This window comes from Mugil cephalus, chromosome 12 (assembly GCF_022458985.1).
Source record: "Mugil cephalus isolate CIBA_MC_2020 chromosome 12, CIBA_Mcephalus_1.1, whole genome shotgun sequence".
Taxonomy (NCBI): Eukaryota; Metazoa; Chordata; class Actinopteri; order Mugiliformes; family Mugilidae; genus Mugil; species Mugil cephalus.
Genome location: NC_061781.1, coordinates 20,900,892 through 20,924,401, shown reverse-complemented (window position 1 = coordinate 20,924,401; position 23,510 = coordinate 20,900,892). Strand labels below are relative to the sequence as shown.

Below are 23,510 nucleotides of genomic sequence, written 5' to 3'. Positions count from 1 at the left end.
TAAGCCCCGCCCCTCCAAAACCCATCACACTGTTTACAAGCTGTGGAAAGGTCTGTTTGAAAAGGAAATGCTGTCAGCCACAATAGTCGATATGGGTTCACCTGGAGCCCACTATCAGCAGGGTGGACGCTGTTTCCTTTAGTTAGTTTTGAGTAAAATAAGTTATTCTCAGCATTGGCCGTTACATATCTCACTGCATATCGGGTTGATAACGGGTTTTCAGACAACAATACACTGGAAACAAGCTACTTCATAAAAAAACTGCAGTTGCATTTTGGGATAAAGTGTTACTCAGGTACTACTATGACAGCTACTACAGTCACATGACATGTTGTAATGCACCTGCTGCCTGTTGTGCCGTCTCTCCAGCCTGGAGCTGCCTCACCCTCCGGAGGTGAGACCTGCCGTTGTAGTGTAGCTGGGCCTGAGCGGAGGAGGTCAGCTGCAGGTTGCACACCTCACACAGCGAGTAGGCCCCGCCCTGACCTGGAATAAAAAAAATAAAATAAATAGTCTGAGTCTGGTTGTTAGGAGAACGCTGTTAGATTACATTCAGAAGCATGACAGTCACCTGGAGTCGGAGTTTGCTGCACGGAGAGACTGATGGTTGTAGGCGTGGGAGCCTCCATCAGCTCATGACACATCCCACCGAAGGCAAAGATCTGCCCACTCTCCAGGAGCTGAGATGGACTGAGAGGAGTCTTCATGTCTGAGGAAGACGAGGAACAGACGTAAGAGACAAACCCTGACAACGGACGTCTTTCAGGTTAATTTTAAACTGAGCACTTTGGAGTCACTCTGTTAGATATTTTAGGAAACACTACTAAATAACACCAAAAAAGGTCCTTAAGCTCTTAACAGGCAGTTGTACAAGTCACCTTTGTATAACAGATAACTCCATGTTATTAATATTAATACATATTATTGCATCTTATTAATCTTTACTATGTAAATACCATATATTTACTCCTGTCTCTGTTTCTTGTGCATTTGTACATATGCAAAGTGGGTACATTTTTGCTTAATTTACTTTATTTTTTAACCGTCTTCACCTATTTTCCTTTTAACTAGTGGTTCTCGAGTGGTTTTTATATGCGACTGAGCTACTGTGACCAAGCAATTTCCCTTGTGGATGAATAAACTGCATCAAAGTCTAAGTCTAACCTCAGGAGAACGAGCGAGAGACTGAATTTTGTGCTCATTCCTGCAGAAGTTTGGGGGAAAATCGTTTTCAGTGGCTGGTGAACAAAAGTGACCCAACAAAACTGCACTGCGTGAGAGCAACAAAAGGTCCAAAAGACATTGACAGGGACACTGGCTGAGGGAGGGACAGACGGACACGCAGGGAACGGACAGACGGACAGACGGACGGAAAGGACGAGAGCATGAATGACACCGGATGCAGAGTGTGAAGCATCAAACGCTCACAAGGAGAGAGATGAAGTAATGAGTAAGAGGAGAAAGGAAGGATGACATATGCGTGTGTGTGTCCAGTGTGTGTGTCTGTGCATGTTTAGGTCAGTCCATGACTGCGTCCATCTGTCATCCTGTAAGCTCTGCCAAGTCACATGACCTCCCGACAGGACACACTCATTTTTTATCTCATTCAGGGCGGTTTACTCCCATGACGCGCGTTACTACTATACATACAGCTCCTCAGTTCACTTCAGGGTTTTGGATCATTAAGGCTCATTAAGGCATTAATGGTGCGAGTTAAATTGTCTCATAACGACTTTTCTGTTTGATATTTAGGTGAAGCAGCGGTCGTAAGGCTTAAACAGACGAGTAAATCGAGGTTTCCGCATCCCTACAACCAGATTTACACGATTTTATGGTTTTACTAAGGAGTCCCATGTGCACCAGCTACGTCCTGTTCACCTCATTAAAAACCCAAATGAAATTACCGATAATTACCAAAAAAATACATAAATGGGACAGGGAAACCAATGCCTGCATTTCAGAAGAAATCATGCTCAAGCTTGTGGAGATTATTTGGTTGGAAATGTGTCATTAAGTACTTTATTACACCGGTTTAGAAATCCCTTCACTCAGGTTCTTCCAGCTGTTGGAGGCTGTGTCGTTCCCAGTCATTACCACTTGTTCTGGGTCCGTCCAAAAATAAATACTTTCTGGCAAAAGATCTTTGCAAAACCAGTGACTACATTTGGAACGGACGTTACGTTTAACTGGGATGAACTTCTTTTTGGATACACTCAACTGGTGTTAGTAAGTAAAGGCTTAAACGTGACATCATAAGCACAGAAGAATGATGTGAAACCATCTATGATATATTTGTGATGAAAAGAATCAACAATCAGATTTGAAGACATCTGGAAGAAATGGAAAATGTTTATTTCCCTGAGATGCACTTCTTTTGTTTAGGTCTTCTGTATTATTAACAGGCATTCATGTATTTTGTTTAAAAATGTATTGTTAAAGAGGAAAACATTCTTATATGCGACACTGTTGTGACGTGATTCCTTATAAAATTAAAATGGGAAACAATAAAATTACCTATAACATAAATATCAAAAAATCTAGTCAGGATAGATCTGTTATGATTCTTTTTTTCATTTTAGCTTTAACTTTAAAGGTACAGTTTGTATCAGATATTGAATCTGCTGCAGCAATACACACATTTCATATGTTTAAAATAAAATGTAATTATGAACTGATGCGTCAAAATTGCACTTCCTCGAATGACGTCAGGCTCCAAAATCGAGCCTCTACGTTAAAATGATCAACTTTACAGCAGAGATGAATATATTTACATCCTGGTGTAAACCAAAGGTTATATCTTCGGGCCACGCTCTTCCCCCAATCACACTTATTCAATGCTCTTTTTGCTCATTTTCTTGGAGTCAATCAGTCACAACCTACAACCCAAGAAGCTGCTTCTCATCATCAGAATATTCTCACTGAAGCTGATTCACTTTTTCACTCAGCAACGACAGTGATCTCATGTATTCTGTCTGAGACGGATAAGTTTTCCCAGCTGGTGCTTCCTTTACGCTCTGACACAACGTCAGCTGATGTGGTATTTAGGTTTTATTTCTGGAAAAGTTTAGGAGCTCACAGACAAAGTCATAAACCAGGCCAACAGAGCGGTGAAGCAACCTACATCGTGGTATGGTTCAGCTATTCGGGAGACACTCTCCGTCTCTGTGCCTCTTCCAGCTGGTTGTTAGCGCTCGACTTTATGTTCTCCAGACAGCTGGTTAATCTGCCACTGTGATGAATTAGCCACAAAAACACACACACACACACACAGACACAGACACACACACACAGAGCCAGCTGATGCTGACATCAGCTTCAGCGAGGGAAGGATTAAATATATCTGCTCTATTGAGCTGGGTATTACACACACACACACATACACGCAAACTCACACACACACACACACACACACACACACACACACACACACACACACACAACACGCAAACTCACACACACACACACACACACACACACACACACAGATACGCACAGGTAAATGCATGCACACACTTACACACATACACAGATTATAAGATGCAAGCAAAGGAAGATTCAGTGAACAGAGCGTTCAAGGTAAAAATTACGTGTGCGTCTTTAGACTTTCCACTGTGATGTATGTTTGTGTGTATATATATGTGTGTGTGTTTATGTGTGTGAGTGTAATCCACGCTGACCAGGCAGTCAGTAATCAGAGAGGCCAGCTGTGGGTTATAATCTCCCCCCACCACCATACACACACACACACAAACACACACATACATGGAGTCGAGCAACAATGGCTGAATTTCCTGACTGGAGAGAAAAAGCAGGAATATTTTTCACATCCGTCCGTTTTTTTTAAGACTTCAAAGAAACACCTGACTGGGTTTCAGGCTCATCTCCACCTCTTTAATGTCAGAGGAGAAATAAAAGCCCATTATCTCCGTCAGGGTGTGACAGCCACTGTTGTTACTCCCACCAGGCACGGTTGCCTCATCCCCCCCCCCCCCCCCTCCCGTCTCCCGTCTCCCCTGCCGGCCTCGTCTCACACAGCTCTGTGTTCTCATGTCATCGCGTTTCAGCTTTTCCGTGTTGAAGGACTCTCTCGTAGCACCATGCCTCGTGGCTTGTTTGAGTTTCTGTGGTGCTTGGTCACGGTTGGTGATCATCACCAGATGAGACCGAGTTTAACTGGACTGCGACTGGACTCAGATCTTGAAGCAGGACAGAGCGCGATACGGTGAACGGACACTGGACTTAGGAGGTCAAACATGTTCAGGGGCCATTAATCCAGAGGAGGATAGAAATCCTAGAGTGATATCTACATCATATAACAATATATAATAATTTATGATCCTTTATGCTGGATGAAGTGAATTCAGCTTCACGACAATAGAAAAGGTCAAAAAGTGACTTCTCTGTGAACTATTTGCCTAGAATACAATGACACATCAAAAATGTTCGTTGTCATGGCGTCCAGTCCAGTCATGGCGACCCCCCCGCTGCCAGGCATGCCCCCAAAAAAGCCTGAATCCAAACATCAGAAGTGTGAGAAGTGTGAGTCTTCGGTAAAATGACAAGACCCACCAGAGCAACACAACCAAGCTCAAAATAAAGAGAAAACCCCGTCAGCATTTTCACTATTACAGCGAGTCTTGTGTGATTGTTGTGGTAGTTGGTCGGTGAGTTATCGAGAGGGAAATAGTTGACCTGGCTCTATCCACTACAAGTTCATTACACAACAAACACTTTTTAATACTCAACAGAAATACACAGCAGTGTGCAGAATTTTAGGCAGGTGCGAAAACCGTTTGCCTTCAAGACAGCGTCAGTTCTTCAACTTGCACACAGACTTTGAAGGAACTCGGCTGGTAGGTTGTTTCAAACGTTCTTGGAGAACTAACCACAGATCTTCTGTGGATGTAGGCTTCCCCAAATCCTTCTGTCTCTTCATGTAGTCCCAGACTCACTCCATGATGTTGAGATCAGGGCTCTGTGGGGGCCATGCCATCACTTCCAGCTACTTGTTCTTCTTTACTCTGATGATAGTTCTTAATGACCTTTGCCGTATATTTGTGGTCTTTGTCCTGCTGCAGAATAAATTTGGGGCCAATCATACACCTCCCTGATCGCACTGCATGATGGGTAAGTATCTGCCTGTATTTCTCAGCATTGAGGACCATTAATCCAGACCAAATCCCCCCAACTCTATTTGCAGAAATGCAGCAACAAACTTGCACGGAACCTCCACCATGCTTCACTGTTACCTCCAGACACTCATTACTGTAGCGCTCTCTAGCCATTCAGTGAACAAACTGCCTTCTGCTACAGCCAAATGTTTTTAATTTTGACTCATCAGTACAGATCACCTGCTGCCATTTTTCTGCTCCCCAGTTCCTATGTTTTTGTGCATAGTTGAGTCTCTTGGCCTTGTTTCCACGTCAGAGTTACTGATTTTTGTCTGCAACTCTTGAATGAAGACCACTTCTGGCCAGACAGTCTCCAGACAGTAGATGGGTGAACCTGGGTCCCACTGGTTTCTGACAGTTCTGAGCTGATGGCGCTGATGGACATATTCTGATTTCGAATGGAAATAAGCTTGACACTAAGTTTCCTCAGCCGATCACTGCATCGATCCTGCAAAATCTCTGACTTTGTGTAAGTGTACCTATAAGGATTGATGCTGGTTTGAAGGCAAAGGGTAGTGACACCAAATATTTCTTTTGTTCGCTCACTTTGCATTTTGTAAATTGAAAAAAATAAAGAATCACTATTTATAATTTTGAAGTAAGAAATGAAGAAAGCAAATAGGTGTCACTGTAAATATACGTCACATTAATAATTAGGTGTGTAAATAAAGAAATATTCATCCACATAACACCAGACAGCTATAAGCTAATGGTTGTTTCTAGTCTTTATTTTAAATCTTTGTTGCTACAATTACTTGATTGTTGCCTTATGTGCAAAATATATGTTTATTCTCAGGAACTACTCGGCGTTAAGTGTTATTGTTCGGTGACGTGTGAAATCTTTTATGAGCCGTTATTCTGCTCGGAAGAGCGAACTTTAAATTATGTGACAACGTCGGGAAGTCAATAACCACGGATATCCCAGGTTTTCCCCATCTCATTGCTCATCTTGTATCTTCTTGCCTGTATCCTGCTTTTATGTCCTTGAGTAGGAAAAAAAAACAACAACAAGGAGCTGGTCTGATTGGTCGAAAGCTCCGAGCGAGTCCCGCTGGTGTTAAAGATGAAGAGACACGGGGAGTAAGAGTTGATAAGAGATGTATGTCACTGTACTCTGAAAGAGACTGAACACCACGCACACACACACACACACACCCACACCCACACACACACACACACACAGTAACCGGAGGGGACGACAGGACAAAGGAACTAATGGAGATGTGAAAAGACAGAGAGAGAGGTCTGAGAGTGGGGCCTGGAGCTGGTAATAACAGTGGTCAAAGACACAAACACGAGAAGCAGAGCAGAGACAAACTACGAGACAAGACTAGATATTTGTCACTGCACAAATCTGAGGAACTGGATAATAATATATTTTAATTCTAATACGTTCATGAAACAGGTTTGCGTTTCCCTTTGTGTGCACAAGCTACTTTTTCTGCAGAAAATTTTGAAAAAAAATCTTTTCCCATCTGCTAATCTTTTTCCAAACCAGTTCAAATACAACCAAACCTTGACTTTTTAACAACCGCAGCTCCCCCCCCCCCTGAAAAATTATCTCATAATATTTGACTGTTTACTTTTTCTCGGGCTCAGATTCTTCACAGGCTGTGCAAGACCTCCGGCAGACTACACAAGGTCACATCTCAGCAAACCATTTTATTTCTGACCTCGAATCCTAACTGGAGCAGCTCTGACCTGAAACCACCGAGCCGAGCACGGGATTTATGGAGCTTGTTGGAAAAAGATGAACTACCTGCAAGGCTGAATTCAGGGCAAAAAAAAAAAAAACTTTCTTGACAAAGCCCCTAATAAACTTGTATTTAACGCCGATTGTTAATGATTACATTTAGACAATGAAGAACAAATATATAGTTAGATCTGTGGACAACTACACTCTATAAAGTGTATTTAAGTCAGTTTTCAGCTTTAATCACAAATTACACTTTGTTCGATTAACCTACTATTCTTATTTAAGTCGAAGTGTGTGAGTGAAGTTTCTTTAGGTTTTGTTTTTTTGCGTCCGACATCATTAGGTTTCTTTGGATTTTTTCAGAAACTCTTTTTTTCTAATTGTCTTTTTTGTCCTGAAAGTGGCAAATAATAATAATAATTTATTTATCTCCCTCATTAGATTGATATACTGATCATTATCTTCAAACACACTTCACGCGGTACGATCGCTCCTTTGGGGGTAAGAAATGTGCCGTGTTAGGGAAGCACATGGAGCATAAATTTAGCTTCTTGTGGATACCGGACCTTTGAGTGGGGCAGCACAGTGGTTCTGTGGTTAGCACTGATACCTCCCAGCGAGAAGGTCCAACTCAGGCCTTTCTGGGTGGCGTTCGCATGTTCTCCCACCTCCAAAGACATGTTTGTTAGGTTGGTTGGTGATTCTAGTGTCAGTGTGAATGGTTGTCCAGGGTGAACCCTGCCTCTCGCCCAGTGACTATAAAAGCTTCCTTTCTTAGACTATTAGGTTATTAACAAACAGTATTTTACACATTTCGAAGCAAATTATTAACTGTATCTGGCTCAAATCAATTGCGTTAATCTAACTTGTAAACTTTTTAAATTAAATTGCGCGTTACCAGTTTGAAGTTTTTTTTCGGTGTACAAACATTGGGTGTTTAGGTGCTTGTGGAAACTCAGTTGTCAAAAGGATTTAAACCAGTGACCTTAGAGATCCAAAGCTGCTTCTCTAACCTCAAAAGTTCCAGCGTTCCCAGTCCAACTATCCTACACTGATTACTAAAATAGAGAAACTTAACTTTTTCTTAGCTCCTGTAACTGTTGAAGAACTTATCTCTACAATAAATGACCGTTGTTTGCACATTAGCTCCTTCTACAGGTTCTCCACACGGCGAAACTTGAGCTAAATAGAAGTGTACATTGACTGGTTGAATATGCATGCAGAACCACTAACCAGCTTTAAATATATATATAGAGAGAGACATAAACATGCAGAGACTGGTAAAACCTTAGCCGTGCAAATAATAGCTTCCATTGTTAGCTTTTCGTGGTCGACCTCCTCCTTTGAGCCTCAGTCTCTTCAAATATACATCTCCTTCCCCCTTTGTGTCGCATACACAGCCACTCAAGCTTCACAGCAGCACTAACAGCCTGTCTGAGGAGATCACATTCAGGCTGTAGTGGATCCAGAGACCTGCAGGAGGCCGAAACCTGAAGAGGACACTCGAGGTGATCTCCGCTCGGATAATTACGCCTCCTCCCTCCCTCCCTCCTCCAGACACTGACGCAGCGATCGGAGGACGTTCCCCCGCGTCGAGGAGATTAACTCTAAAAGCGGGAACTAGTGGGAGCTTGATATATACATTTTACTACTAATAAAAAGGGTTAATTTTAGGGTAAGTTTCTTCATGAAATAACCGTAACTATGCAGCGTGTTATTTTGATTTTAGGTGCGTTGGTTCAAATATTTATATAAACAGGCTGTCATTAGATGTCCTAGAGCATACAGTCTAGAAGAGGACAGACTTTCTTTTATACCTGCAGCTTTTCATGGCTGCAGCATAAAGAGTGTAGACGTTTATAGAAATTATGTATTTTTTTAAAGCAAACAGATGAGGTGAGCCATGGTGAGCCTCTCCATCTCTCCATATGTGACAGGTTAATTAAATCCAGGAAGCACACTGCAGGACACTGAACTGCAAGGCCAGTGATGGTGCATTCGCATCAGTTTTAACTGATTAATCCCAGCCAGGTTTCACGACACCACAATAAATCATCTTTAAAACTGTTAATTACCGGGACGGGAAGAGATTTCTCCATCTTGCCTTTTCCTGGAGGAGACTCAGACGAGACGAGCGCTGAGTCACCTTAACTAAACGGAAAAAAAAAAAAAAAAAACCTCAGACAGGTGGAAAGACGTGTCTGGAGACGGCCCGTGCTCCTGTGTGTCTGTTTTCTGGTTGTCACAGAAACGTAGGCGTAGTAGCAGCAACGCAGCCAGTGAAGTCGGTGCGGTCGGTCCCCGCGCAGTCACACAGAGTCATGTTTCCATCACTTCACAGGACGTTACCTTGTCTGACATCTATTTCCTGGAGACTCCCTCCGAGCTCAATACAAGGCTTCACCTTAAAGTTTAAAGATTTACCTCAGAGGATCATACATGCACACACACGCACACACAGTCAAATGGAAAAGAAACTTGCAGGCTGCATGGCTGAGGTGGTCTGAATTTATAATATTTTGTTATTCATTATTTATCTCATTCATCAGTATGAGCCAAATGTCAAGTCCACAGAGAGACGTTTGCAGATGAACATCTTAAAACTCTGACGTTACATCTTCATAACACTGTGCAAATTCTTTAGTTTTGCACTGTTGCCTATGCTTTCAAGTACACGCATCAGCCAAAACATTAAGACCAGCGGAGGTGACGTGAATAACACTGATTATCTCATTGTCATGGCGCCTGTCAGCGGTATCAGCGGGTGGGATAAATTAGGCAGCAAGTGAACAGTTTATCCCCAAAGTTAAAGCTAAAGCATAAAAAAAATGAAAGGATGGAATTGAACGACTGTAACAAAGGTCAAATTGCGACGGCTCGACGACTGGGTCAGAGCATCTCCAGAACTGCAGCTGTTGTGGGCTGTTTCTTTCTCTGCTGAGGTCAGTATCTATCGAAAAAACACAAGGTCTACAGGGTTTAAGCAATGCAGACGGCACTGTACGGCACTGTTGCAGGCCCTGGGCAATAATCCCTGATGACAGTAGCCTCATTTAGAAGGATAACGCCTCCTGCCACAAAGCAAAAATGGTTGAGGAACAACAGGTCCTTGAACCGTGAACAACAGCTCAAGGTGTTGACATGTCCTCCAAATTCCCCAGATCTCTATCTCCAGATCCTTAAAGAGATCTCTATCTATTTAAGGAGCAGCAGAGCTTCAGAGGTCTAGTGGAGTCCATGTGTCAACGGGTCAGTGCTGTTCTTAACTAATAACAGGCAGGTGGTCATAATGTTATGGCTGATCATTGTATGACTCTATTTCTTCGTTACGCATCAGTACTGATGACTGATTCTGGGCCACCGCTCTCGTGAATTGAAACTATTTGACCGAACCTGGGATTTAATCTGACCGTGCTCACATGTCGAGATGTGATGTAGCGTGAATTTTAATCCTCTCATGTACACAACTGACCTCGTGTTGCATGCTTTACAAAAACACAGCGTGGATTAGGCGCACTCAACGTGCGGAGCCGGAGTCCTCTACGTCCAACCTTCACTTCAGGAACGCTGTGACTTTAGTTCCGTCTTTAAATAGACGCCCCGTCAGGACCTGACACTTACGGCTCAAGGTGAAACTCTGCTTTTTTCGCGCTGGAATCCAGGACCGCTAGCGCTAACTGTGACTGCTAACAAAGGCGCCAGAGACCCGAGGGGCCCCTCCACTAATGAACCACCTCGGTGTCTCCACCGGCCACCGCTCTCGCAGAAGAAGATAGAACTGAGAAATCCTTGGACTCGTCGACGCTTTCCTCAGCATTAATGAGGACACAGAGTTCAGACCGGATCCAGATGTTTCTCGATGTCTTTACGCAGATGTTGCATGTTCAGAAGCTGCTGCTGCTGCTGATTATCACATCCTGGGATCTTTGCTTAACGGTGCTTTAAATAGAAAGATGTAAACAGGAAACACTGCACTAAACTAACTCATGGTTTATATCTTCCTCTACTTATTGCTATATTGTACATTTCATTTCAATACAGAGAACCTTCAACTAAACAAATGTAAACAAACGTCTGTGACCCCCCGGTGGTCAGCGGAGGTACTGCAACAATCTTTGGTTGATTAGACATTTTTTAACTGATATATATATTTTTTTAATTTTCCACCACAAATTTAAATTTATTTAAATACACATTAACGTGAATCCAACATGTTTTAGTGAAGGGTGGAAATGGAGCCAATCACAAGCAGTTCCCAGGTAAAATCCCACAGCTGAACAACAACAAACGTGAAAATCTCTAAATAATTCTGTTTCCTGCCCAAAGATGAAACGTCTGAGATAAACCAGATGTTCCTCTATTACAGATTGTCTGGGATTGCCACACACCCACACAACCAAGCCCACTGCATGTAGGTTACCCAGCAGGCCGTGCGGGATGCGGTGGGACAGGATTGGTCGAGACAGAAGGGGATTGTGGGCTCGAGATTATAATCCACGGAAAAGTCTGTGTGTGTGTATGAGTTGTAGCTCAGTTAGTATAATCTGAGGTCTAATAATAGAGATTACAACAAGCAGTTTTGTCACAAGTCGTCTGACTTCGCCTCCTCCCTCCTGACTTCAATACCTCTCCATTATTTTTGTTAGTGGGGGGCCTTTGATTCTTTTGGTTGAGGGGAGGGGATCATCCCACAGATACTTGATCGGTTTAGGATCTAGTGAATTTGGAGGCCAGATCAACACCTTGTGCTGTTTTTCATGTTTTTTGTGTGTCAGTCTGCCTCCTGCTGGGGATGGCTGCTGTCATAAAGGAGTGTCTAAGCTATAGGGTGGGGGTGTCTGGTCTGGTCTAGGTGGGTGGTAAATGTCTAAAAAAACATCCACACAGGATGGTCGATGTTATTTACTTCTCCTATCAGTGGTTTTAATGTTGTGGCTGATCGGTATATTCAGTAATATATCACTGTGAGGGGGAATTATTTCCGTCCCTAATGTCATTTTAAAGACGTACATGCATGTGATGCTCGACCCATCCACCACACACACAGTGATAACACATTTCTAATTAACCACATGCTGATATCATTTTTATGAAATATCCTGTTCATACTAAGTCATTTTGTTTTTTTTTAGTTAATTTATTCTTCTTTTAATTGATGTATCAGTTAGCTCGTTAACAGCTATCAGGACATCTGTGGGTGGTTCACATTTATAACTGACATGACTGGCGTCTCTTAATGACCTCATTCTGGACTGAGACACAGTTTTCCATCCACTATCCAACACAGTCTTCACATCTGCCCCCAAAGTTTCATTTCTATTCACACCTTGAGATCTGCTGGCCCTTAATGGGTCATTAGAGTACCACTGAAGCCCAGAGGTTCCTTTCGGTCAAAACATTTTAATGAGTGAATTTCTGTCAGGAGTCTCCCTGTCCTTTAAAATTCATTATGCCTGGCAAAGGTCTGGCAGGTCAACCAAATCCTTTGGGTTGGCTTTAACTGGTGAAGGACAGATAAGTAATGGCATCGTCCTCATACGCAGGATGAGCAGGTGTTGTGTTGATTTTGCAAGATGTAAGAATGTGGATGCGCCAGCGTAAGCTATGTGCAACCTTAACTGCAGTATTTTAACCTCCTGAGAACCAACCTTTTGTTTGCTATACATTTTTAATTTCCATTAGTAGGACATTAGGACATTAGTAGGGATTAGTAGGACCGAAGACATATAAAACCTAAGTGTCATCTTTGAACAGGAAGTCATTTCTGCCAAAAAAACAAAAACAAAAAAACATGGGGACTCTTTCAAGGTATGTTATAATAAAGTCACCAGTGTGTAACATAACTGTTTATTTTAATAGCAGAATAGCAAACAATGAAGTCCCAATGTCCTCAAACGAGTACTTTAGGTAATTAACAAGCTAATTAGCTAAATGGTAGCTCATTACTATTGAAAGAATTTATTAAAGAAAAAATTTCAACTGTAAAATTTGATGTGGTTTTGTCCTTGTCCACTTATGTCCTGTGATGATCGACTGTGGAATGAATCCACCAAAATGTCCTCTATCACGTTATTACACCAATTAATGTATTGACCCTTTGCTACTGGTAGATGGGAGATAAACGTGTCCACTCCTGAGGACAACAGGTTTAAAAGAAGGAGAACAAGCCTCCTTAAACCTAAAACCTAACGTCCCCATATGTGGACGCGGATCTTCAGGTATTTGGGATTAGCAGGACCTAAGAAGTATAAAAAAATAAGCATTATCTTTGAACTGGAAGTAGTTTTTGAAAGAAGTTATGTGGACACAGGGATTATTTCAGTGTATACCACAATTTAATATATATAAAAATATAAAACTGGTAACGATGAAATCCCAACATCCTCAAATGAGTACTTAATTAATTTGTTAAATTTGTATGTCACATCAAACTAGAAAAGTTAATAAATATACAAGTGCATTGACCCTTCGGTAATAAGACAAAAGTGTCTCTCCATGAGGACAATAGGCGTAAATGGAGCAGAATAAACTGCCACGAACCTAAAACGTAATGTCCCCATATGAGGACGCTGGGCCCCCCCACCAGTTACCGAGAACTGAAGAAGCAACTACAAAAAAGTGGTGAAACGTCTTCGAGAAAACTAGTTTGGAAACACTTTCCAAAAGCAGTTTGTTTTCTCTGAATGTGTCAAAAGAGGATACAAGAGGATAACAGCTCCAGAACAACCTCCAACCGTGCCAACCTGTTCATACCTGTACTTTCAACTGAACCAGGCCAGTCACATCCAAGGTTTTACCACGGCCTTCAGTAAAAAAAAGAACCTCAGTGTCACAAACATATTTTGTACCGTGGACATGAACATCCTCTGTATTAACACTATCAGTTAAGATCTTAAAGCTGCAGCCGGAAAACATTAACCCCGGCCCGAAAGACGAGAAGACGACTGTGACATCACTTCCTTCTCCACATGCTGACTCATCAAACATTCAACAGCTGCTCCACTCAACTAATGGAAGAAGAAACATGAGACAAACACACACCTGGGCAGGCGGTTTAAGTTTAGGTTTCTTCTCTCTGAAAGTATTCCAGACGACGAGCTGAAGTTTGGAGCCGGCACAATGACCTCACAGACAAGAGGACGTCCAGAGTAAAGTAGGGTCTCTATAAAAAGAACGTCCATCTCGTCCACATTAAGGACACATTGTGACTTTGTTTGACACAATTAAATTTTCCGTTGAAGTCCTTCTGACGCCCGAGAGTCACGAGAGTCATGGGACTCAAAACAAATGCGCACTCTTTGAGTTTCGGGTCCGGTTTCACAATTTTATGGGCAGTTTTTAACATCCAAGAACTGTTGATCAAGTTCCAAAGAAGTTTTGTTTGGCAAAGTTAAACAGTAGAAGAAAAAAAAAAAAAAAAAATCTAATTTATATGCTCTATTGAAGCAAAAACTGATTAAAAGCACATCAAGCCTCACTGCTGTTGCACTCGATACCATGTTCCTTCATCACAGTGAGCGCACACACTCAATCAAATCTGCACCGTCCCGCTGCTTTAAATAGTCCCTAGAGCACCACATGTGGATTAAGCCCAGACATAAGGGCCGTTTCCCGCTGTTTCATTAACATGAAGAGTTGTTATTGAGGATGTAGATGATTTTAACAACCTTAAAGCAACGTAAGGTGAAACAAAAGGGGAAATGTGAAGGAGTTAACCCTTCCCAGCACATTCACTGAAGAGGCAGCAACTGGATGTTTGTAGCATTAGCCAGGTTTACATGGAGACTTTTTTCTCATTCCGATTTAAGGTTTCACATCAGCTGTTTACATGTGAGGTGATCTATGGCCGTTTCACACACGTGTAACATGCGTAGATCGATGAAAACATCATGTGACTGATCAAAGATGGAGGTCTCTCGTCTAATCAGCAGTAGTTGCTGTTGTTTTTACAGTTTTATTATTAAATCAACAGCTTGATTTGGAAAGTTTGTGGGGTTTTCCAGTGGTTTTGAATTAGTTCCACATTTCGGTCTATCCCAGCTTAATTTTTGATGGACCTATTTAAACAGTTCAATATTTCCATTGTTTCTGACGTCTAATTGTGCAATAACCTCTAGTTCTGCATGTGCAGACAGAACGGAGCCTGACTTCATTCCACTTCACCGTTTACATGACTTTCGATTGGTTTGGGAGAAGGAATATTCTACTCTTGTGAAACCAAATTAAATTTAATTCAGTTTGGGCCTGTTTATTCCAAATGAGATGTTTATATGGAGCATTTTTCATTTGGTTTGGGCTGATTTTAATCGGAATATTTGGCTCCATGTAAACTCAGCTACTGTTGCATCAAATTTGGTTGTATTGCACCTCAGAACAATCACTGATGACACAGACTAATAATGATATGAGGCTGTTTTTCACTCTCCAAGTTACATTTTTGTTTGTTTGGAACTAATTTTATTGACTTTCCATCTGATGAACAGTCAGGGCTGGTAGTCATCCAGGTGTTTAGACTGCACTTCATTATTGGTACAGTATGAAGAGCAACTGATGACATTACACAAGTCTACAACAACACACTTTTTCTTTTCTTTTTTTAGCCAGTTTAGTTAGTTTAGTTTAATTTCTTTGCACAAATGTTAAAAATACAGTTAGGATGTACAGAATGAAAAAAAAAACGAAATGTGCGGGATAGGTTAGAACCCACCCACTGAAGGAAATAACCTCAGCTTTGTACAAATACAATAAATAAAAACCATAATTGATAGTTGATTGATTAAATACTTTTTTTATTTGGTGGTGAAACCAGGTCTGTTTCACTGAGATCAAAGACTTCTTTTACAAGAGAGACCAGGCCAAGAGTGTCTTAACAGGAAAGGACACACTCATCAATCAGGATGGTGAATCTGGAGGCACCAAAGTACAAACATTTTTCTTACTTGAGGCACCTCACAAATTCAACTTGCTTAAGTTTTTTTTTTCTCTCCTATCAACGCTGAATTTCATTATCATTTTATCATCTCTGCTAGTTTCTTCCTGTTTCTACTTCCCATGAGGCCAGACCTGTTACCTGTGATGCACACAGACCTACAGATAAAAATAGAGGAGAATATAGTGTCTTAATTTATTCTGTCTAACTGTGACCGGACGTCACGTTCACATTCAGCTTCATTAGCGCAGACGTGGAGTGACTGTTCGTCTCACACATGAAACTCCTGACGACTTCCTCCTGCCCCCGACCGACCGATGACACAGTGTGTAAATGTGTGTGTGCGTGACCTTCACAACCTCAATGTGTGCGCGTGTAATACCTCGGAGACACGAGTCGCGAGGAAACACTTCATCACTGCCGTCCTATTTACACACACACACACACACTTTCTCTTTCGCACACACACAGTCAAAATTTCCTGTGTGCATTTTGTCCTTTCTACACACACACACACACACACACACACACGCTTGGATCACCATAAGCTCTGCATTTGTGTTTTTGACAATAATTACCCAATCACATTTCATTACGGTCATCACTTCCTCTTTGTCACATGACAGGAAATTAATTAAAACATCCGCAGACAACACGGGGAGCAGGTGCACACACACGCACACACACACACACACACATGCACACACATACACACAGGTAGCTCCATAAATCACCACAGACAGAATGGGAGTAATGAGGTGGCTAGCTGTTAGCGCCTACCTGGCTATTCCACTATCTGTATTATTCCTGTTAAAGAGACAGAAAACTACCTCACGGTTTCACGGGTTCACGCGAACGATGTAAACGTGCAGAGGCAAACCAGTCAGGCAAGCACAAAACTTCTGCAACACACAAACACTGGTTTATGAGCTCGGAGCATTTGGATTTATTTAAAGGAATCGTTTTGGAGAATTTGCATCTTTGCTTTCTTGCTAAGAGCTTAGCTTAGCATCAGGAAACGCTGCTACCACTTGTTTCATAGGGTGCACATAAACAAGATGTTGTTAATTAACAAGTTTTAAAGGTAACTGTAATTAGGCCACGTTGAAGGCTTCACATTTAACTAATATGCAGCGCTATCCATCTTCACCACAACAACATTACAAGCCACCTCACAATAAAAAAAAATAAAAAATAAATCTCAATATCTCAATTACCTCCTCTCCAACCTCACAATGAAGTTGTTACGATGAGCTCATTACACCTGCCTGCTGTCAGTCCACACACTGATTCAGTAGATTTACTTACAGAACCAACAGTTTGCGCTTGCATCAGTGTGTGTGTGTGTGTGTGTGTGTGAGTGTGTGAGAGTGTGTGAGTGTGTGTCTGTGTGCGTGCGCATGTGTGTGTGTGTGTGCTCTCCGCAGGTTTCCAAACTAATCTGTCCTGACGTAACAACATGCTGCTTCTCAATCTGCCCACTGCTGGAGTCCTGGCACGCACACACACACACACACACACACACACACACACACACACACACACACACACACACACACACACACACACACACACACACACAGTCACGCAGTGTTTAGTAATGTCATGCTCTATAAATAGGTAAAAATTGATTTGTGTGGAGGAGAGCAAAAAAAGAGAGAGCGTGTTACAGTGGGAACGTTCTACCTTTACTGTACAAACCTGGACTTAAACACACACTTAGAGGGAGTGTAATCAGATAACGAATGCATTATGATGACCTCTACAAGGTTAGTACAGTCTGACTGCAGGTTAGTAAAAATCTATACAGCTGGTACTGTCTAACCTGTGAGAGATAATGTCTCTAGTTCACGTTGGTGGAGTTTGGTAGTTTCTAATAACGACTTAGTAAAGACGAAAGCTGCGATGTATAAAAGTCTTTGTAAGCGTTCATCGTATATTTCCTTCTGTAATTACGCCGCTAAGACAGTGACCAATCAACTGTGTATTCTCATCGTACTCTCATTCTCATTTCTATTATGGCGTTGGGTTTTAAAGGGGTTAATAAGGCCTTCAGCCTATGTATCACCTTGGGAAGAATCAAGAAGAACGTTACTTACGCCATCTCACCATATCAACCGTTGTCTTTCGCTTTGCTACAGCTTACTCACAGACTAGGACACATTACACCCTAATATCTCACATGCTGGAGACCAGATAAAGCTAATCGGCTACACATAGAAACTCAGTGACACATGAGAGGCCTGGTAGAGGGTTTAGGTAGAATAAGATCACTGTATGTCCCTGAAGTGGGGCTTTTGGTTCTTTTTACCCTTAAGGTGAACTGACCAAAGCCTCAGCGCTGAAATCAATGTCTATTCTCTGTGTATCAAATAAATATCCAAAACGTGAGAAATTGACGCGTGATTTGTGCGTAGGTGAACTACCCTTTCCAACTGGTATAAAGATCCGGGGCTGAAGGAGGAAAATATCCTCCTTCACAATGGAAATCACCGGAACACGGATTACAGAGAAAAAACTGACTCCTGTCATTAAGTTTCAGATGGACAACACCCACAAATGTTCCTTATTTAAACCCCACTTGTTTTTTGGGATATACTACGACGTGGATGACTGAGAACCTTCACGGACAAGGTGGATGTAGAATCAGTTCTGATCAGAATAATAATAAAGACAAATACGAAGAAGAAATCAAACTCTTCACACAGTTGGATTGTCCTATGACAGTGATTTCGTTGCAAACCACATGAATCCTGACCAAGCGATGTGATTAACCTGCCACATCTTTGCAGGAGCTCCACATTCGACTTTCCACCACAAAACGATTGTCAGTGATGATGTTTCAGGATATGAACAACACTGAAATCACTGTAAATGCACAGAGAAGCGAGAAGGAATTTGATTTGATTCTGAGACACAGAAGAGGGAATGCAAATATTGAACTAATCACAGTTGTTCTGCGTTACTGTGATGTGTAGTTTCATTTCCTGGGGAGGTGCATGTCAGACTACAGCGTGAATCCAGTGCAGAAGAAGAAATGTGGCCGAATGTCTGGATGATGTGTATCAGTCTGGTGCTGTGGCTTAGTTGGTCAAAGCGCCTGTCTAGTAAACAGGAGATCCTGGGTTCAAATCCCAGCAGTACCTTCATCTTATATTAGCGAATTTGCCGTAAACAAAGTATTTATTTATCTAGCTATTAGTTAACACAGTTTGCCAGCTGTTTGCTGTGGTGTAACAGCTACTTAGTGTCTATTAGCAGCTTAACAAGGCAAAGAGAATCCCGTCGTAAAAACCACATTATCAAGGATAAAACCACCATAAAATTAAGATTTAATTGAAGTCCATTAAACCAAATTGCAGCAGTTGGGGTAAATGGTCTTTAATGAAATGGATGTTATTTAAAGCTTTAATAGTTTGTCCTGCTGACTGAACATCTGCAGCGGTCTGAAGAAACTCTACCTCACACCTCAGGTCTGTAACAGTGCGCATTAGTCTGAGAGGACGACCATCAGACGGTTCAAACATCACGCAGTTCAAACATCACACAGTTCAAACATCGGACCGTTATCACAGTGGTCCAGCAGAGCGGCCGTTAGCGCTAACGGTGCAAACTTCCTCTGATTAGCTCAGTCTCAACGTGTTCACCATCAAACTGTCTTCAACACAAAAGACCTCGGCTTTAATTAAGCTGACTGGTGTTAATTAGACTCAGAGAGAGATGTCCAAACAAAGAGGAGATGGAAGGAGGGAAGGAAGGAAGGAAGGAAGGAAGGAAGGAAGGAAGGAAGGAAGGAAGGAAGGAAGGAAGGAAGGATGTTCAGCGTATTCCACGTTGGAGAACTGAAAAAAAAGTTTGTTAACAGGAAAGGAAAGGAAAGGAAAGGAAAGGAAAGGAAAGGAAAGGAAAGGAAAGGAAAGGAAACTAACATGGGAGGAAAGGAAAGGAAAGGAAAGGAAAGGAAAGGAAAGGAAAGGAAAGGAAAGGAAAGGAAAGGAAACTAACATGGGAGGAAAGGAAAGGAAAGGAAAGGAAAGGAAAGGAAACTAACAGAGCGGAAAGGAAAGGAAACTAATATGGGAGGAAGGAAGGAAGGAAGGAAGGAAGGAAGGAAGGAAGGAAGGAAGGAAGGAAGGAAGGAAGGATGTTCAGCGTATTCCACGTTGGAGAACTGAAAAAAAGTCTGTTAACAGGAAAGGAAAGGAAAGGAAAGGAAAGGAAAGGAAAGGAAAGGAAAGGAAAGGAAATTAACAGGGGGAGGAAAGGAAAGGAAAGGAAAGGAAAGGAAAGGAAAGGAAAGGAAAGGAAAGGAAAGGAAAGGAAAGGAAAGATCACACACAAACCTGTCGTATCGTCACCTATGTGAAAATTAACAACATCTACTTGACAGAGGCAGAGAGAGAGAGAGAGAGAGACAGGACAACGCTGGACGATTCAGACTGTGTGTGTGTGTTTGTGTGTGTGTGTGCGTGTGTGTGTGTGTTTGTGTGTGTGTGTGCGTGTGTGTGTTGTGGGGTTTGTGAGGGATTATTGTGAGGGATTGACAATAATGAAGCATGTTTAACACACACACACGATTACAGCGTCTGTCTGTCTGTCTGTCCTCAGCCCTGATTATAAAAGAATCAGTTACAGTTTATATTTGACAGCGTGTAAACAATTAACGAATCAAAACAACTACGAGGAGTCACGTATCAGGACAAACACACAAACACACACAGCTCATCATTTTCAGTAGCTACTGATCAATGTAATACTATATATATAGACACATTTAATAATTACTAGAGCCAAAGATGATTAATTAACGAACCAAAACATCCAAAATATTACATCTAAAAATAACGATGAAATGTGAAACTATAGCTAAACACTCACAACAACACAACAAGTCTTGTAGTAAAAGAAAGAAAAGTAGAGAAATTAAGTAAAGTATAAGTAAAAATATAAGAGGGCATTGATATTATCATAATGGTCTTACTGCAGGATGCATGCAGAGATTTAAACACTTTCATCTGAAGAAACTGAAAATACATAGTGAACTAAGCATTAGTTCAGTATTGAAAGTATAACACATATTATTAGAAAACAATCATTTTAGTTCTGTTATTACTGATGCATCCATTTGATGTGAGAGAGTAGCAGTTACCATTTATAATTTTATGTGAATTTTCTGATTATTTTACCGCTGACTGTGTTTGAAAAGTCGTCTTATCACAGATTCAAACTCTTTACATGAAGCCAAAAATCAATTATCCAGTCACACACATTTGTGTTAACGCTCCAAGGGCAACGTGCGCTACTACAGCAGAAAAAGAAAACTGCGCAAACAGCAAGAACTTAAAAGTCAAATAAAACAAGATAAGAAAGAAAAAAAAAACTACGAGTAAACAGCATTGTAACTTTGATAAGAGTGAACTGGATAAGAAGAATAAATGTTAACGCCTTAATATCAACACATGCTATAGTGCTACACTTTAAATAAAATAATAAATAAATAAATATCTATTTCAACTTTACTTTATACCAGAGTTTGATTACTTACAAATCCACATACATCACATTATTAGATATCATGTTTACTTGTATAATTAGAAATGTAACTAAGTACTCTTACTCGAGTACAGAGCAGTAATGTGGACTATGCAGCCCGGAAATTATCAAAATGCTGATACAGAGGGAAAACCAACATTTAAAAAGTCTGACTTTTCTTTTTCTTTTTTTTTTCTGGTTGGCAGAAGAAACCTGAAAGTGACCTGGTCAGAGACACAGAGTCGCTGCTGCTCGGTCTCTTTCATAACCTTCAACCCAAATAAAAGAAAAAGGAGGGGATAGATTTAAAAATAAATAAATAAAAGAATGAGAGGAAGAGGGGGAGAAGGAGGAGAAAAGGGATATGGTTTAAAAACAGAAGGAGAAGGAGGAGGAAGGTGACTTACCGGAGGAGGAGGAGGTGATGGATGAAGAAGAAGAAAGTGGAGTCCCGTCGGTTTGAAGCGCTCAACTCCGCTCACGCGCTCATTGTCAGCCGCCAATCATTCGCCAATAATCGATCCCGAGCCGAGGCGCGTGTCCGCTGAGACAGAGACGGAGAGCAAGGTCGGTCACGGAGCTCCCATTCATCCATCAGGTGAATCCGTCCGGACACTGATCAACTCTCCGCTCAAGAGGAGAGAGGCGCGCTGCGCGGAGAGAGCAGAGAGCGGCGCGTCTGCGCATGCGTCACAGGGAGAGAGGGAGAGAGAGGGAGAGAGAGAGAGAGAGAGAGAGAGAGAGAGAGAGAGAGACTTAATGCATCCAACATATAAACACACGCACACACACACACACACGCTGCTGGATGGATTATTAAGAGAAAGGGTTTCACCTGTGTGCGCATGCCCCGTTTCTTGCTGATTTGTTTCCAGGTTTTGCTTTTGGCAGGAACAACAGATCAAATCTATTTCAAAACTATAAATACTGGTCTGCAGCACACACACGCACAAACACATGTCATCCAGCCCTGCTCAGTATTTTTCTCCCCCTCTTTCTGTATTTACTGTCAACTCACCTGCCCAAAATGTCGTGTGGTGTCACATTAAAGGATCATTTCACTCTTTTCCTCCGCTGAAACTGAAACCAAAGTACTTTAATGTACCAATAAGATCTTCTGAAAGTATCCTGTACACGTATAAGGCAATCATCTCAAATATTTAGGTGTTATTGATGCATAAAAATTAACCTGTGGACTGAGTGCAGCTGGTTCGATCGTTTGCTTCTGTCTAGTTTGCCAAGATGAGGGTAAGATGATCCTCTCAGTCAACATGTAGACACAGAGATGCAGTTTTAAAGTAACAATGAAATGCAGAAATAGCCCAAATGATAGATGCAAGATCACTTTATTGATCCCCACGAGGAAACTGTTTTGTCCAAGCGTCCCAAGATAACAAAAGAACATATATGAACCAGACATAGACATAAGAATAAGATAAAATAAAATAATAAGGAGAATGAGGGAGTAAGAACTGCAGAAAATAATACACAGTCCAATTTACATGGGATATACAAGCCATTATGTACAGACATGAGATATACAGACATTTTAAAGTGTCTCAGTCCCAAAGTGTCTCAGTGTGCAGTTACATAAAGTGTCTTGTGTGCCGATGTGCAATCAGCCAAGCCATTAACCATCAGCCCACTAACAGTTAGAGTTGTGTATTCTGATGCCTGTGGGGACAAAGATATTCAATGATATAGTTTTTCCATCACCAAATGCGTTCACTTTACATTTACACGTCATTTTTCAGCCTCGATGTAAAAAGAAAACCTTTCGGTATGAGATGATATTTACCAACTAAGCAACACGCTTCAGGAGTGAATAATTAAGCTAAGGCGAATTGTGGAGAACTGCAGTTCCCAAAATGACCACTAGAGGCTTAGCGCAAAAGCCAGACGCCTTTCCAAAAGTGAGTCAAAAACCCGTAGACCTCCATGTTAAAATAACAAACTTTACAGCAAAAATTTGTTTGTTTCTTTTAGACTGATACCACTTTCATCTCTGTAGCTAATCTACACATCTCTGTGTGAAAATCAAACATAATTATCAGATATAGTAACAGGTTGGTGTCTACCTGTCTGCTTCAACATCATCCACCCTCCTCCGCTCCACTGACGCTCCACCTCTTTGTCCATTTTTGAATTAACTTCCCCCAATGAGCATCATCAGTAATCATAT

At 41.5% G+C, this 23,510-nt stretch overlaps 1 protein-coding gene and 1 non-coding gene across 2 annotated transcripts in view; one reads left to right on the top strand and one right to left on the bottom strand.

Moving 5' to 3' along the window:
- znf385b (zinc finger protein 385B) overlaps nt 1-21,997 on the bottom strand; it is a 54,227-nt gene extending 32,230 nt beyond the window's left edge. Inside the window, exons 1-3 of the mRNA XM_047601909.1 lie at nt 21,736-21,997; nt 572-709; nt 343-486 (exon numbers count right to left, since the gene is read on the bottom strand). Coding sequence (XP_047457865.1) covers nt 343-486; nt 572-707 — 280 coding nt within the window. The 5' untranslated portion in view covers nt 708-709; nt 21,736-21,997. The remainder of the gene's footprint in view (nt 1-342; nt 487-571; nt 710-21,735) is intronic.
- trnat-agu lies at nt 18,869-18,942 on the top strand. Its single transcript has one exon. It is a non-coding gene; the product is annotated as a tRNA-Thr (tRNA).
- Nucleotides 21,998-23,510: the final 1,513 nt, after the last annotated feature.